This window comes from Candoia aspera, chromosome 1 (assembly GCF_035149785.1).
Source record: "Candoia aspera isolate rCanAsp1 chromosome 1, rCanAsp1.hap2, whole genome shotgun sequence".
NCBI lineage: Eukaryota > Metazoa > Chordata > Lepidosauria > Squamata > Boidae > Candoia > Candoia aspera.
The window spans coordinates 23,915,169-23,930,608 of NC_086153.1; the positions used below are offsets into that span (position 1 = coordinate 23,915,169).

Sequence of the window (15,440 nt, forward strand, 5' to 3'; positions counted from 1 at the left end):
ATATCTGTCGTGGCTAGTTTGTCGCATTTATGTTCTGCTGGGGTTTTTAACTGGGATTTTTGCATAAAATGAGCCCTTTGGAACTGCACTGAACCTGCAGAGTTTGGAGCAGCAGGCAGACTGATTTCTTTGTTTTGTTTGCAGCAAAAAGACCCTGATATTCAAGGGCTGCCCTCTCAGTGAACAAAAGACAGCATTGTTAGAGTATCTTTAAGGATTGTTCTAGCGCAGTGTTTCTCAATTTCAGAGCCTTTAAGCTGTGTGGACTTCAACTCCCAGAATTCCCCAGGCAGCACATCTTAAAGTTGCCAAGTTTGAGAAATACTGTTCTAGAGCAAGAAGACACAGCAGAGACGTCTTTTTCCTATTTGTGATTCTTCAACTTCAATTCACAAGGAAATTATCGTTCTCTAAGCTCTTTAATTCTCTCATTTAATTCTCTCGTGGCAAAGGTGGCAAGTGGCTCTGCCAATATGGGATTAGTATACCTGTTCTTCTGTTGACTACAGTATATCCATAGGTGTATTATGTTAACGGATCTCTTGGCTCCAGTAGAAATAGTTATCCATAAGTGTGAAAGCTGTGCAGTGTTGGAGTGGGTGGAATAAAGGGTCATAGTTGCCTTCCATATCAGATGCATGTATTTGGCCTGACAGCTTGGCATAAAAGTAGTGCTTCTCTGGACCAACATATTTAAAACTTAACATTTTGGAGATCAAAATATACGTTCCTTCTCCCAGTATTTTTGTTGGTAAAATGACTTTATAATTTAGAATTTGTATGCATTGGACTTTTAAGTGCATTGACCTAAGCAAATGTTACATCCATATGTGGATTCTTCCAGGTATGATCAGTAGCCAGGATTGTGTTCCATTACAATGTGAAAATTGTGATTGACTAAAGATCCTTCCATCATCTTGCTTCCCATGCTTGCACACTAATGTTCGTTAGATGTGCTTGAGGACTTCCCAAAGACAGTATACTCTCGCTCCTGCTGTTCTTCCATAGCAACTGTTAATGTAGACACTTATGTATCTGAACATGGAAGTTTTAGATAATCATTATGAAGAACTGTCACTGTCAAACCTCTGTTGCTCACTGAATTTTTTCAGTCCCCCTTTAAAGATATTTTGAGCTAGTAACTATCCCAGTAACATGTGTAGCACATTCCCATCCATCAATATTGTGTGAAGAAATGGTTCTGTTGGACATGGAAGAAAAACATAAGACTCAAAACTAGACAGGTTGTGATTGGGGTTACCATCTTCACCTGGCGAGCAACCCTGAGAACACTAAACCCATGTTTACAATCAGCTCACCTAACAGCTGTTGGGCATGGAAGAGAGGCTGCACAGGGCAGTGAGGGAGAATTCCCACTTCACAGCACAGTCTGACTACCTGTCAGCTGTTAAGCCAAGTATTTTTAAACACAGGTTTAGTACTCTTCTGAAATATCATTAAACCCATGGTTAAAAATAGCCTTAGGACATCCCATGGGTGATGTGGTGCAGCAGGAGTTCAGCTGATAGGCACATGGAGGAGGATTTTTTAGTGTGATGACAGAAAGGCTCCTAATGCATGGCTCAATGAAATGACTCTCCCTCCCACTGCATCATACAACCCTCTGATGCCTATCTACTGGCATGGTGGGGTTGTGTGATGACTCTTCCTCCCATGCACCATGAGAACTCCCCACTCCCATCCTTATGTGCCTATCGGAATGGTGACTTGTTGAACTGTCCAGCTGTTGTGAACCATTGCACTAATCTCTCTTACATGTTAATTCTTCTGCAGGAGTTTTTTGAGAATCCTGCCTTTCGCCCAGATGGCATGAAGCTATACCCAACTCTTGTGATCCGTGGCACTGGCCTCTATGAACTCTGGAAAACTGGGAGATACAAAAGCTATCCTCCAAGCACCCTTGTGGAATTGGTGGCAAGAATTCTTGCTCTTGTGCCTCCCTGGACTCGAGTGTACCGAGTACAAAGGTAATGTTTGCTTTGCCCATGCTTAATAAAATATAGTAATGCAACAGTGGGGGCTGAGATAACAAAACAACTTGATCGCATCAATTTCTGAATGCATTATCCTCTCAAAATAAATTCTTAATTTAGGTTGCTTCTGGAAAGCTGGTTCTTTAACCATCCCTCACTTCCCTGAAAGTGACTGGCTATACTGTACTTGTCCTGCTCTGTCATTGTCCACTTCAAATTCTCATCACAAATATCAAGCCACTGCATGTGATTCAGGAAGAATTCACACACCAGGCTAATTTTATGATAATTGTGGTTTGCGCTTGATAGCTCATCTATGCATAACTACTAGAGTCCGTCTCTGATGAGTCACCATAGATTGTGGCCACTTGCATCTCAGACAGATACTTGTAAATGAGCTTTTGAAATGGGGGAAACCAAGCTGGGAAGGAGTGAGCAATGATGATCTGTAGCTATTCAGCAAATGAGGATTGGCCCCTAGGCAATGAGGAATGAGGGATGCACACAACAGAAGAGCACATTGGGCAGCAGAGAATAGTATTAGTGTTTACTACTGTGTGGTGAAAGAGAAGATAAGTGGGTGCTTTTTCCTGGTGTGGTCCAGCAAAAGGAGATATTCAGTTTCTAGAGGAAGGATGAGGAAATTTTGACCTTCCAGATGTTCCTGAATTGCAATTCCCTGCAGCCCACCCAGTGTGATGAGTAATATCAGATTATAAGAATTGCAGTCTTAAAGTATTGGGAGGGCCACACATTGTCAATTCTTACACTACTGTACAATTGAATGGTTGCCATTCATATGGCAGCTGGTGACCCAGAAATGGCTGTACTATTCACATAACTTGTTTTAGACAAAATGAGGAATGCATTGCCTTTCTTTAGTCAAGATGTCAGTGAACACTGATAAACATTTCAGAATATTAAGCCCATATTTATCACCACCACTGGGTTTCACCTAGTGAGAGAAGAATAACCCATTTGTAATTGTCAGCACAGAACGTTTCCAATAACAGCTGGTCTGCTTAAGGGTGGGAGTTAATAATAAGAAGCAATGTAGTTATCAAGTAATTTGTCTTTGCCTGTCAGATGGTTGAAACCATTTTTAGGAGACTACCAGGAATAGGGGTTTTGAAGATAGGGTCTTCAAAGCTTGGCCACCATTAAAGGGGGGCTCTAGACCAGTCAGAAGAACATCCCATTGTTGGTCTTGTGGAACAATTTTCCTGAACCTGGTGCTTTCTGCTTGTGTTAGACTATACCTCATATGATGCCATTAGTAGTGATAGCTGGGAATGCATGAATAGGGAAGCATCAGTGGTGAAGATTCTCTTAGGTTGTTTTTTTTTCCTATTGTTTTGACATAACAGCTGCCCTGTACCAGCTAAATACTCAGCTTATGAAGAGGCAGAAGGAGTGCTCTGTTCTTAAATGTTCATTTGTAATATTGTCATACCCAATCAGCCTTACCTACCATATGGCTTCTGACTCAATGATTTGCCTTGTTGAAACATTACTAGGAAAACCTTTGGGCAGGTAGACTTCAGCAAATTGACCTGTGACATTCCAAGCTGTCTTTGCTGCTGGAAAATCCAGGAAGGACTTCTTAACCATTGCCTTTGACATCAGCAGATAGAGAGAATGGAGATTCATCTTCACATTCTTAGAACTGACTGTATTTGCATATATGTATATGCTGATGAATCTTGAGTCATATACCCTCCATACACAGAAGCTCAAATATGTTTCACAGCAGATGGCTAGTCAGTGCCTTTGGGCACTCCAGTATACTGTGTCACTGTTTCAGAGATGATAGACTTTCTCATTGGATACTGCTATGTAGGCTACATACTAGAGGGCAAGAATGGTTTTATTGACATCCCTGTGGTGAATCGTGCAACAGCCTGGCCTTCTGCAGTATTTTGGTAATTGGAAAGAAGCACAGCTCTCTGATGGCTGCCTCTGTTCCAACATGCCTAGATGGAAATTGCATTCTCCTCCAGTGTGTCCTTTAGCTGGAGCAGGGAAGTGCTTATTGACTCTTAACTGCTACCGCCTGAAGACTGTTAATGTCTGTTGACTAGATGAGGTTGTATTTACTCCCAGGACCCAGCTGAATAAATTAATGAGAGCTAATTATTATTGTGTTCTGGGGAGAGGATAGGCTAGGTGGTTGATGTAGAAGAGAGCAGGGGGTGAGGGAATGAAGCCCCAGTGTACCAGTGGGTGGAGAATCTGTTGTGATAATCTGCCTATTGCCATCAAGTCTGCCTCTTTTTCCTTGAACATTCCCAACTTTTGTAGAGTCTCCAGATCTTTATTTTTCATTTTCCTTGCAATAAGATAGCAGTTTTCACTCAGGCATACTAGAACTTTAAGATAAATTTTCAGAAACAGCACCTTTTTTTGTCTTGCTACCTCTTGAACCTACCCTCGAACATGTGTACCCCTCTTCCCCCAAAAAACTTCTAACATCCCTCTCTCAAGTCACTTTTTTAATGAAATGTCTGGCATGACCCCAAAGTTCTCATCTCCAACCGAAAGAAAGCCAGATAGTCATAACATTATATCCCCAAGATAATGTTTATGTCTCTGGTCCAGGCCAATTTTCCTGGGAGGGTAGTTTAAATGAAGTAAATGGTAATAAGTCTCCTATCTCCCACTATAATAACAAATTCTATTGCAAAAGTGTAATTCTCTTCACTTTTTTCCCCACCAAACCGGCAACTGAATTTGGACATAGGACCCTCTGTCAGATTTCACTGAGGGGCCTCCTCTTAGTGACTCCTCTGCCATATTTTTTCCTTTTCAATTTCCTCTCTCTGCTATGCCAGCTACCTTCTACTTGATCAAAGCTTATACTTAGATTTCAGTTCAGCTCTTTATATTATTTATTGTATTGATATCCTGCCTTTTCTCTAAAATCTCAAAGCAGAATACCAGGGAGGGAGAGAAATTTTTCCTTCATTTGATCCTCGTAGCAATAGCCCTGTGAAGTGGGCTGAGAACAAATGGCCCAACATTACCCAATGATTTCTTTCATCAGGCTGAGGATTTGAACCTCGGTCTTGGTCTAAGCTCAACACCTGAATTATTACATAGCAATAATTCTTTAATTATCTGTGTTTCTAGCACCTGTCCAGTTGTGGAATTTTTTGCCTCAAAATATAAAAATGGTCTCAAACTTTTTTTGTAGTGGGTTAATCAAATTCTTAAATCTCAAGAATGTGAGTGGCTGTGAATGTGAATCTCAAGAATGTGAATGGCTGCTAATAATTGTCTCAGCATGATATTTCTGTGTCCAAAGGCATAGAATGCCTTTCTGAAGTCTAGCTCAGTGTTTCTCGACCTTGGCAACTTTAAGAAGTGTGGACTTCAACTCCCAGAGTTCCTCAGCCAGGTTTGCCAAGGTTAACAAACACTAGGCTTGCTAATGGGGATAAACAGTGAGGAAGGATACTTGTAAACTTTCTGGAGGCATTTAATTGGCCATTTTGGGAACCAAACTTTGATTAGTGGATCTGTGATCTAAATCAGCAGTGCTATCCTTGTGTTCATAGTTAATGATTGTTGCCAGAATCAGCCTAAATAGAGTATATGTGGACTGGAAATAGCAGCAGGGGAAGTGACATTATCATTTTAGATCCTAATCCTTCTTTAAAAGAATGAATGTATCATATCTGGAATTATCCCATATAATCTGGATTATTTTAATGCAGCATTCTTTGTAGGACATTGCATTAGTTCTGAAGCAGGTCAATCTGCAAAGGTGCCACTCAGAGTTGTTAAATTAGGGTCACATTTTTCTGTCAAGGATTGTGTTCCCTCAGGATACTCTGTTAAGGGCTGAAGCAAATACTGAATGGTTCCAACACAGAAGTAATTAGGGAAGGTCATTCTCCGTGTGATAGCCTCTTTTTTCTCCATCTGGCTCCCTGGTTTTCTTTCTCAACATTCCTAATTAGTAATAAAGTGAGAGTTAGGCATGTTCCATTCTTTTCTTAGACCCAGGGTAGTATTTCTCAACTAGAAGGTATGGAAACTTTCACCAAGTGATTGCAAAGAATTACCCACTTGGCCATTAACAGCAGAAGAATTCCAGTTTTACTGTCTTGGGGCTAATGAGCTTAAAGATTACAAGAAATATGTATAATCAGGATGCAAATGTAGACAGTTGCTTGATGATGGCATGTGGAACAATATGGCCACCTGCTGTCTTCTAGAAGAGAAAAAATCTCTGACTCTCCAGATGTTCATTGTCATGTTCACCGTTTCAATGTGTTTGATACATCGTAACGTTTCGCATGTCATTAGCTTGATGCGTGTTTCATCTTTGCAGGGAGGACGGTTCCTGCTGGGAGTAGGTTTATCTCTTGGCTGTGAGCTCGGAATGTATTTGGGTTATCTCCTGTGTTCAAGGTTGCTTTCCCAGGCTAGAAGAACTGACAGTTGCCAGCACCTGGGACGGGTGGCTCTGCTGGTAGGGAGGCGGGGTTATGTTTGCAGCGAGGGTTTTTAGTTTGTATTTGGCGCGCTTTCTGTCATTCTCAGCTTTCTCTGTACTTGTCATAAGTTTCTTAATAAATCAGATTTCATTTAGCAACCTCTTGTGAGTCTGAGTATTTGGACTAGGCAATCATTACATTCATGGACTACAACTTGCAGCATTCCTCAACATTGGCCATGCTAGATGGACTTTCTGGAAAGTAAATTACTGCATTTCTGCCACTCCTACTACGTCTTAATGGCCACATATTTCCTACTCATGCTCAGTATAAATATATTGAGCCCAGCACATTGAAAACATATCCTTTCTTTTCTTGACTAGCTCTTTTCTAACATATTCTTCAGTTTGTACTTACCTGGTGTGCCACAACGTAGCCAACTGTACCAAAGCATCTCTTCTCTATCTGCCAAGCTTTTCAGCTAAATAGTAAGAGAGAGAGACACAATTCCTCTGCCTGTCCCAAGTGGGACCAGGGCCGTCTGCAGGTAGGGTCAAATTCTGCAAGATGGCAGGTATGGTATCACAACACACAAGCATACCAAAAGGATTCTCTCTCTCTTTCTCTCCCTCCCTCCCTCCCTCTCTCTCTCTCTCTCTCTCACACACACACACTCACACACACACAGGGACACCCCTGCCCTGGTTTGTCTTGCTGTCATACCTGCTACTACAGTGGGGCAGCTTCCTTTTTGCCTTCAACCTCATAAGTACAACTGGACAGACCTATAGAATGAAGCTACATTGCAGTATAGCTTTTAAGAGACCCTCAGGAGTTGCCAGTTAAAGAGATTATCATATCATGTATGCAGTTCTTTGGATCATTCTTTTGTATTAGAAACACAAAGAACATTAATAACTGGACTCTAGGTTCAAAGGATTTCAGAAATCCTGTCATGTTTGGATTTTCCTGACACCAATGTAACTATACTACAGAAAAAACAGCTGCCACAAGTAAATCCATCTGAGCATAGTGGCAAACAAAGCAAATTCCTAGGCAGGTATAAAAGAATAATGAGGAACAGCACTAGAACAACATAGGGAATAAGTCCTGCTGAGCCTGATTCAACCAAAACTACACAAAAAACTGTTGTATTTTTATATTTCAAGTGCTGATGGTTAATGTTTTGAAGTTGTGTTTTTGTTCAATTGCGGGGGGTGGGGTCTTTTTCTTGCAGGGATATCCCAATGCCTTTAGTCACTTCTGGAGTGGAACATGGTAACCTGAGAGAACTTGCTTTGGCCAGGATGAAAGATTTAGGAACAGAGGTAAAATAAATAATTTTATTCAGTGTTCCTTGTGTCTACCAGTCTTGTGTCAACTGTTATCTGTGCCACGTATGACTTGGTTTGCAAGATCCCCATTTTCTCCTGGCATGGAGGCCAGAGTATAGCCATATAGTGATTCTTGAAGAAGGAATAGCTATAAATGGTGGAATGATCTTATTTCTCTGGAAGGGTAGATAATAGGCAACCTGAAGCCCATTAAAACAATCACTTAATCACAGAGCAGCTGCACTGTTGTTATCTCATCATTGTGCTGATCGAGAACTAGGCTCCATCCTGCTGACTAATTTCAAGCACACAGAATTGACATGTAGGAGAGCTGTGCTTCTGATTTGGGTTTTTCCACCTAAATTAATAATCCTCATTCAGATAAAGTTGGGCGGGGTGTGTGTGAAGGGGACATAAACCATAAGATGATGACAGTATCTGGATGCTTCATGAATAGCCATAATGAATGGTTCATATTATATATGAAAAGGCCTGTCTGGAATCAGCCAAACACAGGAGCTGGCATGAATGTGGCAATTTCTGTCTTTATGATCTTAGGGTAGCCATGCAGTTGATTTATAAAGGGCTATTCTATAGTTGCAGGTGTATTAGATAACAGTCCTGTCTGAAGATCTCCTATATTTAGATGGCTCTTCTTTAGAGCTTGAGCTACACAAAAACAATCCATAAGTTCTTAGGACTAAAGGGATTTGAGTGAAGTGCCACCAATTATATTTGTTCATGGAAAAATCTTTTTTTCCCCTCTGTTGAGCAGAACTCATTGTTGCTTTTCCCCTTTGGTGTGTTTAATGTATTTATATATAATATGAATAAATAACAATTTGTGCCAGAAATACATTTGGAATGTAAAGAGCATATAATGGATCCACCCCGCAAAATTGGCTATAATAGGAGACTGCTGCAGTAGACATGGCCAGTCACAAAGAGGCAAGTTGTCTAACATACGAGTGGGGCCTTTGTGAAACCCAAAGGCATTTGCTTCAAATCAGTTACGTTGACAGAAGCTGGTGCTTTGCAGCATGCCAGGACCCTATTTATTTATTTTTCATTTTAAAATGTTGCGTACAATAGGGATCCTAGAGGACATCAAGGGGAGAACTTTGGAAGTGTCTTGGTTCCTAAGAGCACTTTGGTCCTATCCCTGCTACAGAGGAATTTGTCACATTTTACCTTGTGCGCTCAGCTGAGAAGCTTGCATTCTGAGTGACTTGCAGTAACCAAACAAACAAAAACTTTGACAATTATTAGTCTAAATTAGCCAGCATTAAGACGAATATCCTGGGTAAATCAAATAGTATTTACATGGCACCTAAAGGATATTCAGGATTCACACCAAGCTTGCTACTGTAGAAGAAGAATGATGAGTACTGTTACTCTTACTTCCAGTGAAAATCCCTTGAAGAAGATTGTCATTGCAAACAGATTCATTTGAGAATGGCTGAACTCAGGAGTTTTAAATTGCTTTAAGGTTAAAACCAATATTTGATTTGTGCTTTAAAATGAATAATAGTTAGTATAATTATTTAAGAAACGGTCTGCTGTGCTCAGATTTTTTGGTTCTTTTAACATTTCTGTTAAGTAACCATTGGATCAAACTTCTCGACTGTCTTCAAGGGGAAGACAGAATTCTTCCTAGCTAGAATTCACATTCTTTCCCTCTCTCACCTTCCTCATAAAGAAGGATCACAACGGTTATATCAAACTGAGCTGACAAGGATACTTTTTTAAAATAATGTGTGTATTAACAGTTTTAACTACAATAATAAAAGATAATACAAATGAAAAGAAAAAGAAAAATTGAAAGAATAAAAGGTGCAAGAAAGAAAAAAAGAAAGAAAAAGGAAAGAAAAGAAAAGAAAAACTAAGAAAGCAACTTCCCACCCTCATCACGACAAGTGTAAACATTTCATTATCTCCTCACCTCCTCTTAGTTAACAAATATAAAACTCTTCATCCCATAACTCAATTCTTAACTATAGGCAAGTTCAGTTAACAATGTCTTTTCCAATCCAGGTATCAGCAAAAAGTCCAGAGCCCTAAAATAATTATATTCCTTGACAAATATAAAACCCATCATCCTGTATCTCAGCTCTTAACTGTAAGCAAATCCAGTGTACAAGATCTTTTCCAGTCCAGATGTCAGCAAGTCCAGAAAGAACCCCCCTGAAAGAACAACATATCCCATTTTAACCCTCATCACGTAAGCCAACTTTATGTTCCTTTTTTACATAAAACAATCCTGCTCTTTAATCCATTCAAATGCTCATTATCCCTTGACTTGAATGTCTTCAAAACTTTAACAAGCCTTTTTTGTAAGTCCAGCAGGAAGAAATTATTTCGATTACTCTCTTGAATTGGCATTTTTATTTCCTTTTTAATTTTTAGAGCCTCATCCTTTTTGTTTTTTTGTATATCCACTAATAAATTCTTGTTCACACTGTTCTCCATAATCATGTCAGATTTTGTTCCAAATCTTTTTCTGTAACAGCATCTTCAGGTGTAGCAGCTTCTTCTAGGAACAGGCTGTTCATAAAAACACACAACATAGCTGACATTGTTGATTCAAAATCCCATTGCCATTCCTCAACAATATCTCTAGACACCATTATAAGTTGCTTATCTTGTCTCCAATATTGAAAATAATTTGCATTTATTCTTTAAAATTAATTTCAGTCTTAATATTCAAACATTTCAACTTTTTCCGAGCCCTTAATCCATTTAAAACTTTCTATAGCCAAAACCTTGTCTTGCTTTTCGCTGTTTATTTTGAATTCTTAAAGCTTATAAAGATACAGCTCCATTTTCTTATATTAAGGATTGAAGGCACTCACCTGGTATTTCCAGCCATGTCATTTTGAAGTGTCTGACTTCTTTAAAGCAGTTAATAGGCCATTTCCGAAGGTGGTTAGCAAAGGAAGTGCAAACTTAGTGTCCTTTGAAGGCTCCGACTACAGCTGGAGCAAGAATGGCAAATTCTCTCATCTCCCGGCTCTCCAGGAGACCACTGCCTTGCAGCCTTCTCATGAGGAGCAACTGTATGGAGCACAACATGGACAATCTCACATCCTCTCTTTCTCCAGAGAGGATTGAAGGACCTGATCTACCCATCACCTCCTTGTTCTTTAGCTGCAATCATCGGCTCTGCAAAATGTGAAGCCATCTTCAGTCTACCATTTCTTCCCCGGAAGTCCAAAATGAGCTGACAAGGATACTTTGGGCCACTGATGTCACTTGGACATCCAAAATCAGGGCCCAAACTACTTGAAACTCTGAGTTGTGAGCTAGATGCTTTATAGATCAGATCACATGTGGCCTTCTAGAAGTTTTTGTATTACAGTTCTCTTAAACTGTTGTCAAAAGTCATCCTGCTAAGCTTGACAGGAATTAAACATGTTTCCTGTCCTGTTTTAATGTAACCTCACCCAGAATAGACAAGGTATCTTTCACCATGTTTGAAAGTCTATTGACCCTAAGTCTTTCTTAAAGAAGCACGCCAAGTTTCAACCCCTAATCCTTCATGGAAAGCAAACTCTACATTTGTGGCAAATTCTTCAGGAGTATCTCCTATCTACAAAGGGACGCGGTGGCGCTGCGGGTTAAACCGCTGAGCTGTCGATCGGAAGGTCGGCGGTTCGAAACCGCGCGGCGGGGTGAGCTCCCGTTGCTCGTCCCAGCTTCTGCACACCAAGCAGTTCGAAAACATGCAAATGTGAGTAGATTAATTGGTACCGCTTCGGCGGGAAGGTAACGGCGTTCCGTGAGTCATGCTGGCCACATGACCCGGAAGTGTCCTATGGACAACGCCGGCTCCAAGGCTTTGAAACGGAGATGAGCACCGCCCCCTAGAGTCGGACACGACTGGACTTTACGTCAAGGGAAACCTTTACCTTTACCTATCTCCTATCTACACTGCTTTAAATTAGCATGATTGCCACCCCTGCTTCAGTCCTCATTTTTTTCCAGGGCAAAACGCAATTAACATTGGTATCTCATATTTGATGAGAAATTTCTCCAAAACTTGCTGGTTTTTTAAATATTACTTAGTACATTTCTTCATGAGATGCAGATTGCTCAAGGAAACCAGTAATATATACAGTGGGTGGGCTTTTATTTTATATGCCAGACTTTCCTTCCTTTTTTTTCCAGAGATGTGTTAGGAATAGATAAATAAGCATTTTTATTTTGAAATCTCCCCTTCAGATTGTTATCTTAAGTCTATTTCAACTTAATTTTAAACTCTGGAGGAAGTGATGGTGATAGTGATGGTGGTATTTCTTAGCCTAAACATGCTTCCTGTTATAATTGTTGTCTGTCTCTTCTTATCTAAAGCTTTGTTTGTCTCTTACTCTTCCTATCTAGTGCCGTGATGTGAGAACAAGAGAAGTTGGAATACAAGAGATACATCATAAAGTGAGACCATACCAGGTATGCTTTGTTTTTTCTGAACAAGATTTGCTCTCTGTGTGTGGGTGGGTGTTTAAAAAAAGAACTTGACACCCTCTTAAAGAGGTTGAGATAGGGAGAAATACTGTCTTTAACTCGGTTCCCAAAGTAACAAAAGGAATCTGCCTTTTGTCAAGCCAGATCAGTAGTCTAAACAACACTGAATGTGTCTTGAATAAAACATCTCAGCCGGTGATTCTCAGCTGGTGGTACATGTATCATCAAAGGAAAGTAAAACCAAACCAATTTAGGTGGGATGCAGAGTATGTTTAAATGTCCATCTGAGGGGAAAAGGCATAACTGCATCTCCTGACTCACTGTGCCTGACCATGGCTCACCCAGCTTTTTGTCCAACCCATCCACTTCTACTCTTGCACATCCCCATCACTCTTACAACTCCTGGAAGAAAGAAGAAAAATCATGCTTACCTTACATCTGCCGGAACTTGAAATGATGCTGCTGTGGGTTCGCATTGGCCACGGAGCCTGTTCCTAGACTAGAGAGTTGAACAATTGCCACTTGGCACCTTAGCAGCAATAGAGGCCATCAGAAGAAGTGAAAGGCAATGTGTCATTCCTCTCAGCAAGCCAACTGGGTTGTCCCACATCTATCCCATAACTCTCCCCCTTTCTTTTGTAAATTCTGTTAGGGACCAATCTTGGCATTGATCCATGCATGCCCATCAACAGGAACCCAAATGCTTTCCTTTCCCACAGGGCAACTTTGACTATTGCAAAGATTCATTGGGCATTAATCCTTTCCTCTGACTTTAACAGCTGCCTTCTAGGTAGAAATTTCACTCTTAGCAGCTTATAATAAGGGAAGTAGTGTTGGCTAAACTTCTGTCTCATCCATTATCATTTTCCTAAAGCCATTTTAGTATCTGAGAGAATCCAACAGGAAAAAGTTAAGCTGGGAGACCTTTATTCAATTCTTTGTCCCCATAGCTTTTTATTTCTGGTGTGGTCCAGGTTCTTTGGCAGATGCAGTTGTAGTTACAAAAGGTTGAAAATCATTGATCTAACCTACATGAGGGTCGCCTTATTAGCAAAAATGTTTATTTGGAGAAAAAATTAAAAAAAAATTCACTTCAGCAAATAAAATTAACATAAGTCAAATAAACATGTTACCAAACATCTCAGCCAATTTATAGGCTTAGAAAATTATTTTCCAGTTCAAAAAGCATGTTTTTCCATAATTGAGCCTGCGGTAGAAAACATTCTATTAACATTTTGTTAACATTCCAGAAAGCTGTGAAAAAAGTGCTTTTCCAGAGAGCCCTTCAGGGCAGACAGTGCTATTTAATTGGAGGCAACTGCTTGGGGGGGCGGGGGGCGGGTGGGTTCTGATGTATTGTGGCTACATGATGTTACTTTGTGGTATGTTTTTATGAGACGAAAGCTGCCTAAAATCTTTCAATGAGGCAGCATACAAATACATGTTAAAATAATAAAATAAATGAAATGAAATGAAATGAACATACTAAAGTATAATCATCTGTGGATGATAATGAGCTTACCTTTTGTTTCTAGCAACTTATTCCAGGAAGGACCATGGAAATCTTTAATCAGTTCCTGAAGGTAGTTTAGGGGTGGATGAGATCAAACAAACCAAGGATGAATCCAGATAAGATGCTATGGCTATGGAGCTGACCTTTCTGAATGGAGGTGTGCATTCTGTACTAACTGAAGAGGCTCAGGTGGCAGCAGAGCCCTAGAATGATTCTTATTAGCTCAGGCTGATAAACTGGCTGCAGAGGGAGAGGGCTTTCAAGTTGAATGTTTCAATATGTTCATGATAGGACTGCCTTTGAAGAAGGCTTACAGATACTGCAAATACTACAAAATGTGGTGGTACAGCCATGAGGCTATATGACAGACAGTACCAGTTGAACTAGTTGCCAGTGTCCTGGCAGCTAATTTAAACTACAGGTCTTAGCTACTAATGCCTTACATATTTAGACCTTTGGAAGAAGGCTAAAGTCAGGGGTGGACAATGGCAGACTGCATATTGTCCCCAGAGCTGTCTAGGATGCTGCTGCAATTTGGTTACAAACCTCCAAAAAGATGCAGCTGGTACAAAATGTGGGTGGGACAGCTTCACTGGTGTACAAAACACCTGTATTAAAGTCACTGCACTGGTTACAAATAGGTGTCTGGATCCTTTGCAAAGTGCTGGTGATTATCATTAAACTCCTACATAGCACAACACCAGGATTCATCACATAATACCTTGTCAGAATTAAATATGCCTCTCTAGTCCAATAATCTATAGAAAGCCTTTGAGAGTTCCCCCTCTATATGAGAAATACAGGGTATAGATGAGATGACAAGTCTTCTCTGCGGTATCCCTGCTTTCTCAAACACTCTTCCCCTGGAAGTATATGTGGTCCCAAGTTCCAACCCTACTTGCATTTTGAAAGCAAATTAAAACAGTTCTATTGTGCTTTTGGTGTGGGACGCGGTGGCGCTGCAGGTTAAACTGCTGAGCTGCTGAGCTTGCCGATCGGAAGGACGGCAGTTCGAATCCGCATGACGGGGTGAGCTCCCGTTGCTAGTCCCAGCTCCTGCCAACCTAGCAGTTCGAAAACATGCAAATGTGAGTAGATTAATAGTACTGCTTCGGCAGGCAGGTAACGGTGTTCCATTTAGTCATGCCAGCCACATGACCAAAGAAGTGTCTACGGACAAACGCCGGCTCTTCGGCTTTGAAACGGAGATGAGCACCACCCCCTAAAGTCGGACATGACTGGACTTAATGTCAAGGGAAACCTTTACCTTTACCTTATTGTGCTTTTAACTCAAGCTGATCAGGGGGTGATATCACAGGATATTATAGCAAATGGATTATATTAATTAAAAGCAGCAGGGTTATTTTCTATTAGGTGTTGGTAGGAATTAAAATTAAAATCTTTAAGTCCTAGACTATGCTTAAAACATTAAAGCTTTAGAAAGCCATAGCATATTTCCAACACTCTAGAAAATCCTCCTCCATTTATATGACATAATCCCAAGTACATCACATCATCTTCTGTACCAAAATTTACACAGTATGGCCAGATGTATAATCAGATTATCAGAAGCAACAAGAAGAATTTATAATACTCTATCAACATAAGCAGAAGCAAGATTGAGTCTAGAGTTCAATATCCAGTATCAGTAGGTGTTCAGGAATTAGAGCAACAAAGCAGGAGCAAAGTGAAAAAA

At 40.4% G+C, this 15,440-nt stretch overlaps 1 protein-coding gene across 1 annotated transcript in view; it reads left to right on the forward strand.

Moving 5' to 3' along the window:
• The window catches only part of ELP3 (elongator acetyltransferase complex subunit 3), a 107,713-nt gene that overhangs the window by 48,283 nt on the left and 43,990 nt on the right, over window positions 1-15,440 (forward strand). Inside the window, exons 10-12 of the mRNA XM_063300645.1 lie at window positions 1,795-1,988; window positions 7,674-7,764; window positions 12,151-12,216. Of these exons, the coding sequence (XP_063156715.1) occupies window positions 1,795-1,988; window positions 7,674-7,764; window positions 12,151-12,216 (351 nt within the window). The remainder of the gene's footprint in view (window positions 1-1,794; window positions 1,989-7,673; window positions 7,765-12,150; window positions 12,217-15,440) is intronic.